Here is a 19,880-nt window from a genome sequence, read left to right as displayed (position 1 = left end):
TCACGTCACTGCAAATCAAGCAACTGATGACCAAAGACTAGACATGAATACAAGTGAACAGTCATGGTCTATTGCCCTCTGTTGTATACATCTTATCCTAGTCTTCACTCAAAGAATGTTATTAATTCTAGACTGGTAGGGTTTTTTTGGTATCCTCATAGCTCACAACATAATGTCCTTGGTACTGTAAGGAAAATGCTACAGAGGCAGACCTTGTTTGTAAATACATTCTTTCAAGAAAAGCTCTTAACAAAGAATCTGTAAAAGCTGCATGACACCTAAGGGAATGATGCACACATGTATTAAATGTTCTGCTGAATTTGTCTGGCCAAGAGATATGAAATATGCATTTGAAGATGCTTTGCCTAGGTTGTGAAAGTGGCTTATTTGTTGTTTTCTTAGAGATTATAATTTAAGTGTGAATGACAGGAGTACTGAGGTCAAATCTAGAAGATGTGATAGGCATCACTCTTTTTTTTCTAGTCAGCATGCTATAAAAAACTTTTTTAGCAAGGGTGGATAATATTGCTTATCTGCTCTCTTCTTATGTGTACTTTGATCAGTAAGTTGCAATATAAGTTACAGAAAATTGAGGAAAAATTGCTACAAGTAAGAAATGAGGAACAAAAAGAACAAAATCCATGGTGTATAGCTTGTTGGAGGCTGCAGTTACATTGGGGAGTTCAGCTGAGGATCCTGTTGATAAGTTACTGTAAAACTGCAAAATAAAAGGCATTCCTATTTCTGGCATTGATATACTTTAGGAATACAAGGCAAAAATAGAAAGGCTTATGTAACTTGCATTGTCTTTTCCCATCTCTGCTAGGTCCTTTTCCAGATACTGATGTAGTAACAGTAGAAATTATGTTAATGTTTCTTTATGCCACAAAAATGGTAGAAGCTGTTGAACAAAGTAAAGCAGGAAAAAAAATTTCCTTCTCTGTCTTGTTCTTTTAATTAAAAAAATAGAGCTGTGGAAAATTATTTTCTAAAAGAGCTGATGTTTGATGTTGATGATTATGCTGAAGAGTTATATGAGCAGTCTAGATGCATCTCAAAAACCTGAAATGCCACTTCAGCTCAGTACATAAAATGTTCTAAGTGTACAGTTAAATTATTTACCCTATTTGAAATTTATGGCACATTTTACAAAAGTAGAATATGTATACTGGTATATACTGTAAGACACAATTTCTGTAATGTACAGCTTTGCTAAAGTTAGAGATACGATGTTAAGTGAAAGTGCAATATGTTGTCTTTCTCCATTTTAAAGCTCTAAGAAGAAATTTGTTGCAGGGTTGGGGTTTTTTCCCCCTAAAAACATACTTTAGTTCAAACAACAATTAGCTTTAAGAACAACTACATATGATGTTAACATCATGTGTAATAGAGGATGAATAGAGGATAAATTATTTCTTCTGATTAGGTAAACTTGTATATTTAAATATTTTACATTCTGAGTATCTAAAAGTGCCATGCATATAAGAAACATGTTGTGCATTTCCCAGTCCCAAGAAAATCCTCCTTGGGTTGAATCCTGAGGCATTGGCCTAATTTTGTATTCAGTTCTTTGGGCAAGCAGCCCTGCTAACCCACAGAAGAAGTGGAGCCATCAGGAAATACAAATATGTAAATGTCTGGTATTTCTCAGATTCTGTCTCTGAGAAAGTTTTCCTTAAAAAAAGAAAAAAGTGAATTAAAAATTCACTGAGACTTTTGCCTTTAGACTTACTACATTAGGTGAACAGACTTGACCTTTTACATAATGAAAGCTTCAAAAACCACAGAAAAGTATGCAAAAAGTATGTGTTTAATACATAATGATAGTCAGAAACTGTTCAATGCTGTACTGCTTTGATAAACAGCCATGAACTTTCTTTAACTCAAATTTCAGGTTGTGGGTCCATGTAGCAGATGTCAAATAATCTGCATTGATCAACAGTCTGGGAAACGAAACAAAGAAATTCTGCAGTCCCTGTCTGCTGCCAGAGGTAGAAAGGTTAGTACAGTACTTCAGAATAGCTGTAATGAAAGATGTAGTGACTTTATTGCACGGGTAGTGAAATATCTGCTGAATGAATATTCACAGCTAAGTTGTTACCATTTGGATTTTTTCTGCAAAAAGAGGATGCACTTACAACCCAGATATGGCATGGTTTATTTCTATAAAATGCTTTATATATTTTTAATTAGAAATGGACTATTAATATGCATTATTTTTAACTGTGCTTGCTTTTATTTCATATGTATTTCTTTACAGTGTGTTTATTTTGGTCTTAAAAACACAAGCTGATGCACTGATGTATTTAAGAAAAGAAACAGGCTGAAAAATCAGAAAGTGTTTGAACTTATACAGTTGGTGTGTAAGACTAAACTTTATTCTTACCCTGAGAAATTAGTTAGTAGGAAAAACAGAGGAGATGTGAATATAGTCAAAGTAGAGAGTAATTGCTTAGCAAAGAGACCAAAAAGTAAGTGAGAAATGCAGGTGTTTATTTGAGGTCCTGCTTCCTTAGGTTGTGTTGCTTCTTGGAATTGAGAGCACTCAGATGATGGCTGGACAGTTCGGCATCCCAAAGGCTCCACAAATCTCCTCCTACGTATTTATTTAGCGGAAAATCCTTATTCAAAATTCATTGCTTCCTGTTGGTTAAGCTCCTGTTGTTAAAGTGTCTCAAGCAGTCAGGGCTTGGGAGCTTTGCCAGTACCCGCCAAACACCAGAGATGGGGCACAGCACCAGCACAGAGCAATAACAAATAGGCTGAAAATCATTCAACCAGACAATGCACAAACAAGTTACAAATACTGCATTCTATGTTTGGACAAAAAAAAAAAAAAATTGATTCGTCTCAGTGACTCATTAAGCAAAGGGCTTTCTTTTCGTTGGCTGTTGTCCTTGGTGAATAGCTCCTGTGGCTCCATGTCGGAGCAGGGCCGGCTGGCGAGGCACAGCTTCCCGCTGACCTGAGGTGACTTAGGCTTGCACAGCAGGCTCTGCTCCAGGTCCCCACAGTACATGAGCCTGTGTGAGATGAGCTCCTGGCCACAGTGGGTAGCCTGAGGACAGGGGCCCTTTCCGAGTAATGGTGAGCCACAGCTGCTGCATCTGGGACACTCGGGACAGGGATGCTCCCTGCTGCCACATGAGGTGGAGTATGCAGAGGACTTTTTATGCCCATATGGGTTTTACTGGGTTATGACTTGAAACCTCTGTAAAGAGCACTCTGTACTCAGTGAGAAAATGGCAAAAAAAACCTTACTCAGGATGCAGATTCTCAGGAGAGGCACAGCATCTTCTGCATGTTTCCCACAGCAGAGATGAGCTCCTCTCTCATTCTGATTAACTCAGCTATGAAGAGATTTTCATGATGCACTGCTAGAACCAAGTGGCTCATTCAAACAGGACTAAGGCAAAGGGAGCAATCCAGCCTTTCCAGAAGGAGCTGGCACCTGATAAAAGCCGCGCTGCGAGAGGAGGCAGGCGCTGCTGATCACCGCGGGCGAGAGCTCTCTCTGCCTCAGCTGTGCCCATATTCATGCTGCACAGTCACGGGCATTCAGCCTTTTTTGTTTTTCCCCAGCCTTCAGCGCTGCTGGCAGATGTGAGCATGCCCTGCTCTGCAGGAGGGTGAGCTTAGCTGACAATTGAAAGGGAGAGTTTGAGCTGGTAGATTTGCCTGGTCTGTTCTGAGGAGATCTCAGAGCCCATTCCTTCTGCAGGTCGCCCCAGTGGTGATGGGCACTAGCTGATTATCTCTGAGCAGCACCCAGGAAGGACTGTGGCATTTTTAGTGTGCTCAGCAGACCTAACAGAGGACACTGATCCAAACCTTTCACAGCTCACAGTGGGGAGAGAGAAAGAACATCAAGTTCATGTGACTGTGTTAAATCGCAGAGCTAATCCTTTGGTGACTCATTTCTTTACCATGTGCTTTTCTGCTAAGGAGTCATCTAATACACTTAATTTTCTTTTTTTTTTTTAATCATATGCAGATTTAGTGAAGGAAATCAGCAGTGTTTGCTCCCATCTGTCAATAATCTGATTCAAAATACAAAAAAACTATTGCAGAAAAATAAGATTTAAGATCGTTTCCCAGGTCTTTGGAAAGCTGCTGTACCAAGTTGATTGCCAAAACATTAAAGATGCTGCAGATAGAAAAGAGACCCAGATGTCAATATTTACCATTTTAGATTGTTTTTTCTAAGAACACCAACCTGAAAAAATTATATTGAAATTTATCAAACACGTAGCCCAAATAGCAGCACTGCCAATGAACTTCAATAATGAGCTAAATAATGTAAGGCTGGTAGGAGGTAGTTCAATATTTATTTCTAAAATCCTATTTTTCTCCATTCCTCTGAGACTCTTAGAACCTGGTGCTTCAAATTGAAAGATGGAGCCTTTGCATAGATGGATTGCAGCTGAAAGTCAGGACCAGCTACTGTAACTAGCCACCCAAGCAATTTGCATCTTTCCAGATAAATGCAAAGCATGGTGCTGAAGCCTTGCCAGCTGATTTTTATGAAACCTTTTATGGCATTGTTTGACACAAAATGTAAACACCTCTATAAAGTAAACTTGAGCTCTGCTTTCTGAAGAAACACTCATAAAGGATTCCTTCTGTAATTCTTGACTGGAAAGGAAAGATGAGCTCTCCTCCTGCGACAGAGTGCTCTCTGTTACTGCAGGAGATGAGGAAAGACTAGATAACTCCATTAAGCAAATGGCCACATGCTGTTTCACATGCCTCACCACCTGACACAAAACACACATGGATGGGAAAGGGAGAACACAGCATTCCTGCCTCTCTTTGGTGTTTTGCAGATGCAGTTTAGCACTAATGGTAGTGGAAGCCCTGTGGGTAGATTTGCAGCAGTGCTATAAGCTGGGACTTGCTGGCAAGGTACCAAAGGGAATTATTGCATTAGCAGTCTGCCCTGGTCTAAATGTATGGATAACAGTACATCAAGGGAAATCCATTATGTTTGCACATGCCTTCGTACACTAAAAAGCTTGTGTTTTTTTCTGGGGCCTGTTGATCCTCCTTTATGTATCTCATTGTGCCTTGGGAGAGCTTCTTTTCCTGCAGAAATAGATGCCATGCCTTTGCATTGCTTAGTGAAATGTTAGCAAGGATAGCAAATTACCTCTCATATCTGATGCATCATTATCATTTTCACAGTAACACAGGGCTTTACACCATGCAATGCTTTTCATTCAAATATCTGGAACATTTGAGAACAGTGATTGTTTTAATTAATAGGCCTCTGAAATAATATGGTTCTCTTTTCTCATCAGTGACTGAACTGGAAAATGCATTTAGTTGAGGTAGAGCAAAGGAATATCAGTTTTTAAGGAAGCATTCTACAGTCCAGATATTTTCAACAGAGCAATATGGGTTGTTTATTTATGCCAGCTTAAAATTTTGCCTTTTTCCAATATAAAAAATCAGCAGGTCAGAAGTGAGTACTTCTTCTCTCCTATTTTGTAAGGCTTTACATTCTGGTAAATCCAAAGCTAATAAAACATTATTACATATTAAAAAATCAATTTTGATAATTGCATCTACCAAATCTTTGGATGAGAGGGAGTTTATGTTATTGTATGAACAAATGAAAAGACCTGGACAGGTAAATTTATCTATTGGAATATGGCAGCTGAGAGGTAAAATCCAGAACTCATCCATCCAAAGCTAAGTGTTAGCATACAGTATGATTTATGTGCTTGTTACACATTCTAGCAAAATATTTCTCTACCAGGTTCCAGTCTGTGTTAACTGATTCTTTAGGAGTCGTAGCTCAAAGACATCCCACCTCAGGCCTTTGTCCGATGAAGCCCCTCACATTTCTGTCTTGCAGAAGGTGATAGTGTACACAGGGTATTTGTCAGTGAATTTCTGAGTAGAACATATTACTCTTGATCCAGTAAATGAACTTGAAACAACATGCAAGAATGACAGCATTTCATAGCTCCTCCTTTAAGTGAGTGTGATGACTATCATATGATTCACTGTTGGCAAGAATATGTATGTTTTTTTCTCCTTCTCCCAGCAGTGAAGTGGTTTACTTTTTCCTAATCAAGAAGCTCTAATTTTTTTTTTTGTTCCTGTAGCATTTTACATTGATGGGAAGAGTCTTGACTGCCAGATAAAGCCATGGTGCTCATGGTCCTGCACTCCCTGCCCAATTCTTGGAGTGTTCTGAGAAGATTATATGCAGAATAAAATGTCCTTGAAGTCAGGAAAAGGTAGCAGGCAGAGATTAGGAGGTTCACTGTAATAACTCTGCAAGCTGTAATCTCTGCATCTGAAAGCCTCATTTTTCATCAGAAATGTGAGGATTTCTGCGTTTTATCTTCCTCTTGAAAGAGAGCTGAAGTGGCAGATGAAGCTTTTGTGGCTGCTTGTCAGGGGTGTGTGTGTGATTACTGTTATCAGTACTTGCTGACTCATTATTTGTAATTATTGAAAAAAGCAGGGACATTTACTTAAAAGATCTTAAATCCACTTCTGTCAATTACAGGCTAAATTTTGGTTTTAATGACATTCACAAGAAAAAAAGAGGTTGGTGATTCCAAGCAGGCATTAGTACTAAAATATGTGTGATACACCATCAGTGTATCATCACCTTGGAAACTCCTTAGGCATTACTCACTGAGAAAAACACTGAGACTTGAGATGCCCAGTCAGAGAAAGAAAATACTAAGGACCAGTATTAAAACAGCATTTGAGAACTCCTGAAGAAAAGATGCATTCAGACATGTATTTTCTTAAGTAAATCTAGATGTTTTAAGGTGCATTAAAAAAAAAATCCTGCTAAATGATTTTCAATAACAAAAATTGGTAAATTAAGTTCTTCACAGTGAACAATCTGCCCAGATTTATTTTAGTCTTATTTTAAGATACATCAAGATGACAATACAGTAAATATAAATAAAAAACTTCTCACGCATCAAATAAGCTCATTTACATGGATGAGTTAAAAAATTCCTTCCTGTGTGAAATGTGGTGTAGCATGAACTAGTATTAATTTTACAATATTTGTTTTATAATGGCCTGATCTAAAAAAAACAAACAAAATCATGGCAACTGTCATTTTTGTATTAGGATATAGGAATTGAATCCAGCTTATCAACCACAAGGCTGAAGAACACAACATTTATGCCAATAGAGAAACTTGCCAACGAATGAGAGGAAAGCAAAAATGGAAAAATAAGACTATGTACTTTAATATTTTACATGAAACAGTTACTGACACCATTACAGCATCACGATTGGTCCAACAGAATCACTGTGCTAGAGGGATGGGATCTTACAGTGCTGCAGTCATTCCTCAGCAGCAATTTTAGAACATTGACCACAAGGATTTGCCAAGGTGTGCACCAAGCATTGACACCAACACAGCCACTGGTACCCAGAAAGTGCCAGCAGTGGGATAGGCCTGAGAGGTCCAGCTGGTGCCCTCTGATGTCACATGCCAGTGGCATGGAGGAATAGCAGAGGTGGCCAAAAATATCTAAGCTTAGGGGCCGTTTTTCTCATTGATGTTTAGGATTACAAATGAAGCAGAAATAGCCAAATTCAGGGTTTGAGGCCATGTTTGGATAGATCTCTGCTTTACAGCATCTCTCTTACTTGGGGGTAGGTCTCAAACTTATCTCTCTTTTACCACTAAGAGCTGTTCTCTGTTACCTCATTGCTTCATCTTTATTTAATTACACAGAGCAAGAATAGGAGACAACATACTGCCTTCATATTTAATCTGTGAAATATGCCCCTTTAAATTCATCTATTTTTTTTCTTTATTGCAATCTCTTTTGCCTACTATTTTTTTAACCTGCTCTAAATGTAATTCACTCAATTGCAGAATCATTGATCTGAACAATGGCGGTAAATGTAATCAGGAAATAGAAAAGGATAATAGAATTTTGTATTTAGTTTGCTTATTTATTTACTTGTACATTTTGGCTGTAGTCTACCAAATCAAAATACTTTTTATGAAACCTGCAAGAAGAGACAAGAAAATTAATATCAGGTTTCCAAGGTCCTTGGTTTAAAGAGCAAAGACTTTCTGAGGTCTCAAAATCTGTTATCAATTTAACAAGGTCTTCAGTGTTCCTTTTTTTTCCTACTTTACGTATTTTTTGATTAACTATTATCTAATTCTTTGGAAAATATTGTCATGAGATGACCAAACTGTTTCTTGCATGTTTCTAAATTATCCAGTGCTTGAAAACAAAACCACAGAACCACACCAGTCTCTTCCTGTGACATTTCCAGATCACACCCACAACTGTAACACTCAACTCCTTGAGATCAAGACCTCATATAAGAATGCAGGCACTCAGATCAGGTCTTTGGTACCTGTGAGAGTTGCATGGCCAGTGGGCAAGGTGGATAGTCAGTTTTTCTTTTCTATATTACTCAGTATCCCAAAGAGATATTCTAAGTATTTCTAATATTTATGCAGGATGGATTCACAGATAATGACACTTAACAAGTGGAAGCAACACTAAAATGAATTTTCTGAATATTTTCTGTAACACATACTAGAATATTCATAAAAACAAATGAAGGGAAACTCACAGAAGCTAGGCAGAATAAAGTTCTGCTAACAAAGTGAATCATTCATGATGTGAGATGCAACACTTCTTTACTGTTGGAACATACCAGTGTTCCCATGCTGCAGAGCCTTTGTGACAATACATTAACTGCATTTGTCAAGGAGCCAGAGCAGACATTAAATAACAGGATTGAGAGGGAGTGTGAATTACATACATGATACTAAGCAGCTCATGATGAAATACTGTGTTATTTATCCCCTTACTTAAGTTATTCTTCTTGAATAGCATGGCATTAGCTTCTGTTTACCAGTCTATTATAATTAATGAGTTAAGAATGTTGTTAATTACATGGACATAGTACATACCTCCTTATTCTTAAAGCAATATATTTCTTCTAAACATATCTAGGTTGTGGGATCCTCTATAGATTTGATTACTTTAACACATATTGCATCTTAATAAATATTTTGCTTTTTTTCAGACAAACTTTGGCATATACCTGATGAACCAGCCCTTTTCCTCATCCTTTTCAGATACTTTATCAGTTGGGTCTCAAGTACTTCCAGTGCTGAAGGAGAATACAGAAATTCAACCTCCAACATCCAGTGAAGAAAAATGTTCAGGATAGATTCTCTGGTGGAGATAAAATTTTTATGCAACGACAGGGAAAAGTCAGTAGTCAGTTATTCAAAAAAAAAAGAAAGAAAAAGCTTCCACTCATTTGCTTCTGGTAATTTTCTGTTTGCTGTAAATGTTATCAGATGGCAAAACTGTTGATAATTACAGCTCACCTACATGTTTTTGCTTGTGATTATGTTGCAGCAGCCATAACTCTATTTTGCACAATTGCTTCAGGGTTCAACAGGTTTGATCAAGTCTTACTGGTGGATGACTCCCAAAACAAGCCCAACTTTGTTGTCAGAAAGCCACATCTCAATGAAGGAAAGTAAACACAACAATACACTGCTTCCTTCTACTGCTTTGTCAAAACCCCAATTAGAAGAGGATGCAAGACATATTTTAGAAACAATGTGGGTGGGAAGAGAACAGTGGAAGAGTGGCATGAGAGTAGTAGTGCATTCAGCTTTTCCAAAAGGAAACTGAAGGTGATGTGTAGACAGCGTGAAAGCAATGGAAAAGGGGGAATTATTGGGAAGTCTGTGTGAGTAGTGTATGAGAACATTAACACAGCACAAAGATAATGAGGACTCATTTGCAATACACGTTCCCTGTGAAGGAATTCCATCCATTTGTTCTCAACTTCTTTCTCTTCCCTTTGTTACTTTTCCATCTGATTTATTTTATGTGATGTCTTCCCTAGGATTTTTTATGTAATGATGTCCCTGCCTATGGAAGAGGAGTTGGAGCTAAATGGTCTTTAAGGTCCCTTCCCACCCAAGTCATTTCATGGCTCTATGAGTTCCACACTCTTGTTTCCTTTTACATTTTTGGATGCTGACACATTACCTCTAATTAGAGATTTTTCAAGTAATGCAGTCATTTACTATACAAACTTTGTTTGTCCTCAGCAATCTCTAATGGCCACTTGAGGGAACTCTTGAGAGTTTGACTGCTCTCCATCACAAACAGGTCAAAGCATTCTTTTTTCTTACCCTTTGTTCATTTCATAGTGCCCTTCTTAAACAGCTGTTGGCAACTCCTAAAAAAAACTCATGCTTTCTGATTTATGAGAGCAAATGTCTGAAACCTTAGTCTGAAGTATCAATTACTGCGAAAATTACAAAAAATAAATAAAGGAAGACATGGAGCAAAGAAGAAAATCCATGTGGAAAGTTGATGTAAATCAAGACTGAATACATTGAGGCCAGGTGTTTTATGACCCTCAACATGTGTCCGGCTAGCTATGGGATGATTTCATGCTTCCAGGAAGTCCTCCTGGAAGGCAAAATTCTCCTAGACTGGCTGTTCTATTGCCATCTGGGAAGCGAAATTTTGACCCCGCTAAAAGCACCGTCAAAACTCTCATCCAGTATGATTTAGGGGCAATTTTGGCTCCAGCTGTGTGAAAGTGCTTCTGGCTGAAGCAATCCTTGAGTTGTTTGAGCATATCCCCGGAGGGAGGCAGGCGGCTCTGTGAAAGAGTTGGTCAAACAGTCATTCTGAAAGAAGAGCGACTACCACAGAGCAGCAGAGAATGGGAAAAGGAAGCTCATCACCCACTGCACAAATCAGAATTCAAAAATGCTCTTTTTTCTTTTTCTCTTTCCTTTTTTTCCTCCTTTTTTTTAATGTATGGTTTCTTTTTTCTTTTTTTCTTTTGAAGAACTGGTTTTACTCACTTCAGCTGGAACAGTCTCTCAGCAGAGCTTTGTAATGGAAATGAGAAGAAACATTATCTGTTTCTTACCATCTGCCATAAAATACATGGGAAGAGAGAGGTTTTTCATATGTATGTAAACTGAAAATCAGTTTTGAGAGTTGTACCTTCCACTTCAGAGCCCAAGGTCTGCTCCTTGATGCCTGCTTTGAGTTTATCTCTCTAAAAGTCAATTATCTGAGGTTGTAATGAGAAGGCTTTTTTGGAACCTTGAAAAGCAGTTTCCTGGTATCTAAATCTCTTAACTGCTTCACTTTCTGCTATGCAGAGTATTGCTTTGTTGGGTAGAAGGCCAGCATAGCTCTGACAGATTTAATATGAAGAGACCTGTTGTATGCTGACCTTTGGTGATCTCTGGTGCTCTGCTCTGTCCTCTTCACCTCACCACTGTGTCATTTGTTTAAAATGGCACAAAAGTTAGAAAAGGAAATTGAAAGCAACCTCAAAAGGTTCTGTTTGGCTCGTTATTGCATTTAGTACAAAATAAGTCACTTTGGTACACAGTGGCTTGACAAATACTGTTTGTGAATATCCATAATGCAATGTATGATAACTATGGATGAGAGGATTTGAACTTTTAAAATGTCATGCTTGGTCATTTTGACCTATTATTTACAGTCAATTACACATTCTCTCTACTGTGGCTTGGTTATATTAGATCAAGAATAATTTTGCCATTTTGCCAGGGGGAAAAGAAAGATTTTGTCTGATGTATGAACACAGTCATTAGTATAGTCTGTGCATTTCCCAGAAGGAACATCCTTGTGGTACAGTGGTAGGAAATGTCACAACACTTCAGATTGATGGAAGATACATAAGGAATCTTTCAGCTAAATAAAAGATAATATTTCCCTTCTAGTAATTGGAATGTTCCTGCCAGAACTGATATGTCTTTCCATCGATGAAGGCAAATTCTTCTCAGCGACAAAACTCTGTGGAAAATCTTGAAGTACAAAAAGTCACTTTTAAGTGGCATGCACTATAAGTTTGCAGAAAGAACACGCCTCCCATAATGTGAAAAAATAATTCAGAGGAAGAAATTTAGCATACTGCAACCCCAAGGACTGCAGATACAAAAGGGACATAAACACTTTGAAACACTATATTAAAAATTATATGTTCTATAAGGGTTTATTTCTTAACTTTCCAAGTATATAGAAAATAAGACCACTTTATATGAATGTAGGCTCTGATCTGAATACTCCAATTACTGCCAAATTAACCTTTTAATAATTAAATAATAATTGCAGATATATGTTTGCCTTATATGGATAATAAATGTACTTAATACCGTATTTCCAGAGTGTTATATCTAGAAAGTCCTCTATATGTTTGAAAACCAAATGCTTATTTACTTGCAATTAATTATTCAGACACATTCCATTATCTATGAGACTTAGCCCCTTCTCAAATCTCAAGGTAAAAATGGTGACTGTTACAAGCTCTAATAATAGCCAGGAGACTGAAATCACAAAACAGAAATCAGCATTTTTAGGATAAGTTTCTGAGCTCTATGTTTTCTGATATGACTGAGATATTTCAGATTAGTTTACAATTTATATACTTTCAATGATGTCCTTCAAAGTATACTAAAAATTTTAGGTCATCTTTCTGTCAAGAAAATCAAGACAAAGGACTGCATAAAAATGTGATTATTCTTCATAAATTGTAGAGATTATGCTATGTAAATCTTTTTTCATCTGGTTTTTAACTGCCTTGGAAATTAAACCAATAAAATATATATTGTGTTTGATGTGTCTCCTGGTGGTGGTTCCTGACCTTCAAGCTCATGAGGCGCTCAGTTCTGCTTTGAGGCATGGCTGGGCACATGGATGACGTGGCTCAGGACTGAAGGGATGTCTCATTGCTGGTGGGATTCACAGGTGAGGTGTTCCCTCCATCAGTGTAGCCACATGCCAATCAGCTGCACACTCAGGCCCTGCACAAAATGAGCTCATAATCACTGGTTTCCTTTAAAATGTGTACAGTCAGTTCTGTTGAATCCATCTCTGTTATCCAGTTGGAGCTTTCACCAAGGGTGAGATGATGAGAGAAGAGATGGTTTGTTTCCCTCTCCTTTGCCTGGAGGGATCCAACACTGTTTTTCCCCAGTGTCTAACCTGTCAGTCAGTAGGGAAGACTAAACAGGAGTTGGTATGTGTAGGAATCACAGGGAAGGCTTGTCCCTCCCTTCTCATGAGGTTTACATGGAAATGATCTGTGACTCACAGGGCCAGCAGGAGACAGACATGAGCCCAGTGAGGTGGCATCCACACATGACTTTGAGCTAATTATTCATGCATTTTTTGAGTCACTGAATGTGGGAGGGGAGGAAGAGCAGAACTCTGCAACACAACAGGTAAGTCACTCCCATGCAGGTGAAATGTGGGCGCAGCCCTGTCTCTGCATTATACAGATGTCTTGAGGCAAATGCTGGGGGAAAACATAGGCATAGCCCCCAGAGAGGGGAGGAGAAAGCAGAGTGCTCCTTTCAGTGGGATTTTTGAGACACTGCATTTGCAGAAGCAGCTTTGTCTCCTTCCTCTGGCCACCAGTGTGTAAATAAAAGGTGGAACTTCATCAAGAATAGAGAAGAACCTCTCAGGTGTGTTTTGAAATATGCCATTGGGGGAAATACGAGTTTAAATCATCAAAAGATGTACCTACATTTCTGACTTCTTGGTAGGTGTGCCAGTGGTAAGGCCAGAGTGAACAGGAAAAAATGCAGGAGAGAAAGAAAAGTTGTGATGCGAATGCTTTCATCATCTAGTTTGTGGGTTTTTTCCCCCAGAAAATTAAGGTATGTAGGTATCCTTAGGCCCATAAATCATTCTGAGAACTCAGAGTAAGTCATTGACAGAGAGGTCAAATGGTGCCTCTAAAGCAAGGCACCATTTAAGAGACTTCTCTTCCCTCCTTTTCATGCTGACCAGTTTGTTTTGCTAGTCACTTGGTGAGGTGGTGGTTGTAGGTCCTTTCCATTGGAAAAGAAAATAGGCAGTTTTCCTGCATGAGGAGTGAAGGGACTCAGCACTATGGACAGGGAGAGATGTTAGAGAAGTTTGAAATTGGGCTTCTTTGAGCATCACTGTCATGGGCAGAGTACATCAGAAACCTCCCTAATAATCCCAGAAATATGTGTTACAGAAAAAGTTAGTATTTTTTCTGCTGGTGCTGTGAAGTCTTCCTCTAAGAATAATATTCAAGAATTGTGCCTTTGGGGAACAGATCATTGCAAAGGCAGGATAGGAAAAGGAGAGAAACAAAAAAAATTGCATGTTGTAGCATTTGCCACTCAGAATTGCTGAGGGGTGTCCTAAATACCCACCAAGTAAGACAAAATGTGAGAAGTCAGGGAATTTGATTTAGTACAGCAGTTTCATGGCAAATTTGAAAGGCTACAGACCTTAAATGTAAAGCCCCTTCCCTTGCATGGTTCACACATAGCCTATAACTAGGTACAGTTCTGTCCTAAATCAAATTTCTTCTGTAAGCCAATCTCTTCCAAACTTGCCACCAAAACTTGTCAACACACTTCAAATCTGGAACTCAACATCAGCTTCTGCTAGATAACTAGTACATACCATATTTGAGCCCCTTTCATGCTTTTTGCTGGTTTTCAGAGGCAAGTGTCCCGTCTGGATTAAAGCATTCTGGCCAGGATTGTTTATGCAGACATGATTCCTCAGTCCAGAAGTGAAATCAGCTTTTGATTTCTAAAAGGGCTGTTTTCCATGAGGCTGTGTTTTAAAAGCCAGCAGTGATCTAATATCAAGTCTGTTGTTTCCTGGTACTTATGATAGATGAATCAGATAAAGCTGTTGAAAATTTTGTGAGTTATTATTTCCAGAAGCTACAGAAAACTAGAAGACTACAGAAGGCCCTGCACTGCTGAACCCATTCTACAAATGGAGATGAGCCTCTGCAGTATCCATCATTCATGGATGTAATTCCTGTGAGTCATGTATTAAATATTTGTAATTTCACTGGTTTAGCCGAATGCTTTCAATTATTTCTTATCCTTGGAGCCTTTGCATTTCCTTTCGAAGTTTCTCCCAACAAACCCTTTAATACTGAAATTAAATTTATCTTGGGTCAAATGTGTGTTTTTATTCTGCTTTAAGGAATAAAAGGAAACAGTCTCAAGTTGTGCCACAGGAGGTTTATGTTCCATATTAGGAAAAATTTCTTCATGAAAAGGTTGTCAAGAATTGGAGTAGGCTGTCCAGGGAAGTGGCTGAGTCACCATCCCCAGAGGTATTTAAAAGACACAGATGTGGTTCTGAGGGGCATGGTCAGTGGTGGACTTGGCTGTGCTGGGTTAACTGTTGGACTCAATGGTCTTAAGGGTGTTTTCCACACTGAATAGTTCTATGATTGCAAGAATGTAAGTTTTCTCTGTTTGACTTGCTATCCAAAGCTTGATGTTGTGATTTAATACACTTGAAAAGTGAAGGTTCTTGTCTGAGTTGCTTCATCTGTCAGCCAGAACTTTGAATAAGCTACAATGTTCCTCAGAAATGTCTGGTCAGTTAGAAAAGAAGATGGAGAGAGAGAGTGAGAGAGAGAGTGGCACAGCGGCCCAGGGACAATGTTGGAATGCTGCCACTGCTGTATCACAGGAGTTGTATATTGTGGCCAGAGACTTTTAGATCAATTAAAACCCAACAGTCTTTGCTAATTTAGTTTACCAGCCTTGGAGGACTTTTCATTCACTAGTTGCGTATGTTTTTTTCTGAGGGAAGGATTTGTCAAGTTATTATACTATTTTATATCTCCTACTGGCATCATGGAGTCACTTGGTATTCATTCAGTCTCCCTTGCCTTTCCCCCTGGCACAGCATGGCAATTTGGAGCTATTTACTTGCAAAGTGAAGGCTATGTCGAGGAAGAGAAAATCTGAGGTTTTATTGAGTGGGTAATCTCAAACAATTGGTTAAGTCAGTCAAGCAAGACTGAGAGCTGTGTGGAGCAGGGACCTGCATGAAACATTGGGAAGAATGTAAGTAGATTCCTACCAGCCCTTTTTGTTAAGTGCATAGATAATAAAAGCCATCAATCATGCATTTAAGAAACTATATGTGATCTAAATGAGATTGTCAGGTATTAAATTAGCATATTTATCTGCATATATATTAAATCAATGGTCTGCTTCAAATAAGAATAAGTTTGCGTTGGGAGGGTCATTATAACCTGTGTTGCATTTCTTCTGATTGCATCTATCATCCCCTAAATGTTGATGGGCAAACTATTTGTTTAAATTACAATTTCTATCCAGTAAGAGGAATTGAACTTTGAAAACTCCTGAACAAGACACAACTTTCTAAACTGAGACTACAAATTAGCTGAATGTTGATATTACACAACGAGCCATTTGGAAAAATGTTCATGGCACTTATCAAAGAGTAGAAGCAGTCAGGCATCACTGAGGCTTGAGGCTCAGTGGGAATGCTTGCTGGAAGAGAAATCCCATAAGTACACACATCTCTCTCTCAGAAACTCAAATTAGGACATTTACTTTAAGTAGGCGTTCTTATTTTTCTGAAGTCTCCAGTGATGATCTTTATGCCAGAAGGAACAAGTAGAGATTGAGAGGCAAAGTGGTATCAGATGGAAAGTGCCACAGTACAGCAAAATAATAGAATTTTTTAAATGAAAACAGCATGCTTTGATTTTCTACAGCTTTCTCTGTAGGAAGAAAATTACATTTAAAAATAATATGAAAATAAGTATAAAAGTGAATAACAGAACTAAACAAAACAATCTAAGACTTCTAAAATACATTAATATAAATGAAAACAATTTCTTGGGTTTTGAACACCCAAGCCACAGTTTGTCTTACCAGTTCTTGTTTTTACAGCCCTCTGACTGCCAGATTATGGATAGAAGTCGCTGAAATAATGTTGTTATCAGCTTATTATTGACAGAGATACTCATGCTGGATGTGGGCATGGAGATAAAGTTGCTAATCAATGTAGTTATATGACAGAGCAAACCTTAAAATCATAAGGGAAGGCCTCATGAGGAGATGCACTCTTTCTCAGAAAGAGGAAAATTCTGACCTTAATACTGCAATAAAAAGCTGAAAAGCTTTCTAGCTATAGCAAGACTTATTGGTTCAGAAACATCATGATTTTTGACCTCTTGATGCTGGCATTTTTGTGACATACACTCAGCCTTTCTTAACCTGGATTTTCCATGAAAGAAATAACTGCAGGCTGGAAGAGGATGTCTGAACATGAATGGCAGGGGAGATGAAGCGTCTTTAGAGCCTGTAAGTAGAACAAGACCCCTTGGTGCCCTTAGGGCAACAGGAGTCATGAGCCTGGTAATCCATCTGAAAATGCAACCACAGATTTATGAATGGACTTGAGAATGGGGAAATGCTGCCTTAAAAGTGAACTGTCCCCTCTATCTTTCAGCTATTTCTCATTTCTGTCTAAAAGCAAAGCTGGATTTGAAAAAGAAAAAAACATGAGATTAGAAAGCTGTGTATTTCAGTGTGAATCCTTTTATCACTATAAGCCAGTTGTTTTCTCATTTAATGAGCCAAAATATTGCTGTGCAATAACAACTTCATAAATTTTTAAAAATGTTTATGATGGGTTTTGCATGAATTCATTCATGGGAAATTTTGTTTTGAGTACTACTATCATTCATTAATTTTTGGTTACCCTCTTGATAATGGGGCTCTCAGTGTCAGGGTAACTGTGTTTGAACAGACTTCTGAATGTCCTCTAGTTCAAAACACTGCTCCAAGCTTCAGGGCTAGATCAGGTCTCTCAGGCTGTATCCAACTGAGTTTTGAGTCCCTCCAACCATGTTTCTGGGCAACCTCGTCCTTTGCTTTTCCACCTTCTGATGAAGAAGTCCTTCTTTAGACCAAAATTCAACTTCAGGCTGTTGCTTCTTATCCTTTCACTGTGCATCTTTTTGAAGACTGGTCTCTACCCCTGGCCCATAGGTAATTGCACCCCCAGCCCTTTGCTTTCTCTTCTCTAGTCTGAAGAAACCCACTCCCTCAGCATCACCTCATACATCCTGTGCTGCAATCCTCAGACCTCCCTTGACTTAATCATGGAAAATTTGGGGGTTTATTTTCAAGGATTGGGAGGGATGGGGTGTTTAGTACATTCTTTGCAAGACTGGAATGTGGTTGAAATCTTGGTCTGAATGAAGTCAGCAGCAGAATTAAACTCATCTTTACTGAGTAAACTCACATTTCCTCTCTAGGTTGGTGGTAATCATATTTGCTTCCCTCAATATGTTCTAAATGGATCTCCACAATATTCAGTAAGTTGCTATGCAACTGAGGCAGTTCCATTTCTGCATACCCAGTTTTGGATACTTAACAAATTTGATTTCCTAGAAGCATGAGCTAAACACTCAATAAAAATTGGGTTGACTGAGCAGTGCAACAGTCAAATATCCATGCAACCCAAGGACTTCTGAAACTTTAGACAAAGATGTACCACTTCCTAATTTACTAAATGAACCACATCTGAAAGCAGTTAATCAGCTGTTTCACTGCCAGCAGGCAAGAGAAAGTTGACAGCTGTTCACAAATGTATCTTTGTGCTTCTCTCTTTAGCATGTACAGTGCAAAAAGTGTGAATCAGGCAGAATAGGTCAATGAGATTTTCAGGCAATCACGGGAACAAAATAAGGCCTGAACTGCTGAGCAGCCTCGTTTTTCTTTCCCTGGCACCTGGCATATTTATTTGTCCCAGTGCAACATATAAAAGCTATAATCACATGGGAGCAGAGAACCTTCCCACAAGTATCGTTCTGAAATCCCCATGCATACGTGATGAATAATCTAAATGAATTCCAAGGTGATGTTGAACACGGATTAGTAGGATGTTTGTATTGTAAAGAAGTTGAGAAGATGTTAGAACCTAAATTCTTTGTCTGCTGAGGTGACAGGGCTCAAAATTATTACCAATTTTTTTACTTTTTAATTGTTTTTTCTTTTGTAGTAGGCAAATGTTGCAAGCATAGCAGTTGAGGTTATGAATTTGAAAGTCCTTGCAGACAAGTCTTTTATTACCAGGCAGATGTTGTTAGTAAGTCAATCAACATTTCTTGCTTTTATGAGCTCTTCTTCCCTTTGATGGGATATCCTCATATACATGTTATCTAGCTGAGCTACAAAGGAGCTGTACAAAGTTGGGCGTTTCCAGCAGATCACTTGGAAGATTCCCAAGACTTCAATATTTGCAATGGTGTGCAATTGATCTCAAGGATGAACATGATCCTGGTGTCTTAGAGAAGAGCAGCAAAATGGAGGGAGTAGAGTCCTTGAGATGTTGTCAAATGTTTCCCTCAGCCCTGGAAGAGCACCAAATATAGCAGTGGATCACCTGGCTGGTGACAAAGGGATCAAAAAGGGTTCCCTAACTCCAGCATTCTTCATCCCCAGCCTGTTGCAGCAGAGGGCAGTGCTGAACAGAGTGCCCAGATGGAGCTGACAGGTCTCTTGGGCTGAGCAGGGACGGAGTCTTGGGACACTGCTCAGGGCAGTTGTGCCATATCAGTGCCCTCAAGGCCTGAACTAGGGATAAGTGCTCTTGAAAACACTCAACTCTCTCCATGTGACAATCAGGATCATTCTCCATTTGCCACAGAAAGCAGCAGTAACTGCTTTGACTGAGGACCAAAGTGGTCAGTCTGCTTCTGCACAAGCCTGGACACCTCAGTCAGTCAGTTCCACTGATTTGCTCCCTGACTTTTACTTTCTGCCAGGTAACTGATGTTGGCCAAAGACCAAGGTGATTATTTTTCAACTAACAGCTGAACGTGGAGACTCTTGCTGCCCCTGAGCTGACCCAGTCTGGCAGTGCACCCAGACTATTATGGACACTGTGTTCACAGGTTCATGCAAATTAATGTGCAAAGGGCAGCTCTTGATGAAAGGGTTTTGTCAGTCTGCTTAACTTGGTCTTATAATCACCGCCATGCCACCAAGGATCTGAGAG

At 38.9% G+C, this 19,880-nt stretch overlaps 1 protein-coding gene across 4 annotated transcripts in view; it reads left to right on the top strand.

Moving 5' to 3' along the window:
• MOCOS (molybdenum cofactor sulfurase) overlaps positions 1-12,653 on the top strand; it is a 208,428-nt gene extending 195,775 nt beyond the window's left edge. Inside the window, exons 14-16 of one of the 4 annotated variants that reach the window (XR_009419401.1) lie at positions 1,895-1,999; positions 9,098-9,294; positions 10,849-12,653. Coding sequence is in view for 2 of the 4 variants with exons in the window: in XM_059481941.1 (XP_059337924.1) it covers positions 1,895-1,999; positions 9,046-9,192 (252 nt within the window). In the remaining 2 variants the exon portion in view is untranslated. Of the gene's footprint in view, positions 1-1,894; positions 2,000-9,045 lie in introns of all 4 variants that reach the window. The other 3 variants (XR_009419395.1, XM_059481952.1, XM_059481941.1) reach the window with 3 other exon arrangements.
• Positions 12,654-19,880: the final 7,227 nt, after the last annotated feature.

The sequence above is a fragment of the Ammospiza nelsoni genome, chromosome 1 (genome assembly GCF_027579445.1).
Source record: "Ammospiza nelsoni isolate bAmmNel1 chromosome 1, bAmmNel1.pri, whole genome shotgun sequence".
Lineage (NCBI taxonomy): Eukaryota > Metazoa > Chordata > Aves > Passeriformes > Passerellidae > Ammospiza > Ammospiza nelsoni.
Note: the sequence above shows the minus strand (reverse complement) of the source record. Positions and strands in the feature narration are given on the sequence as shown.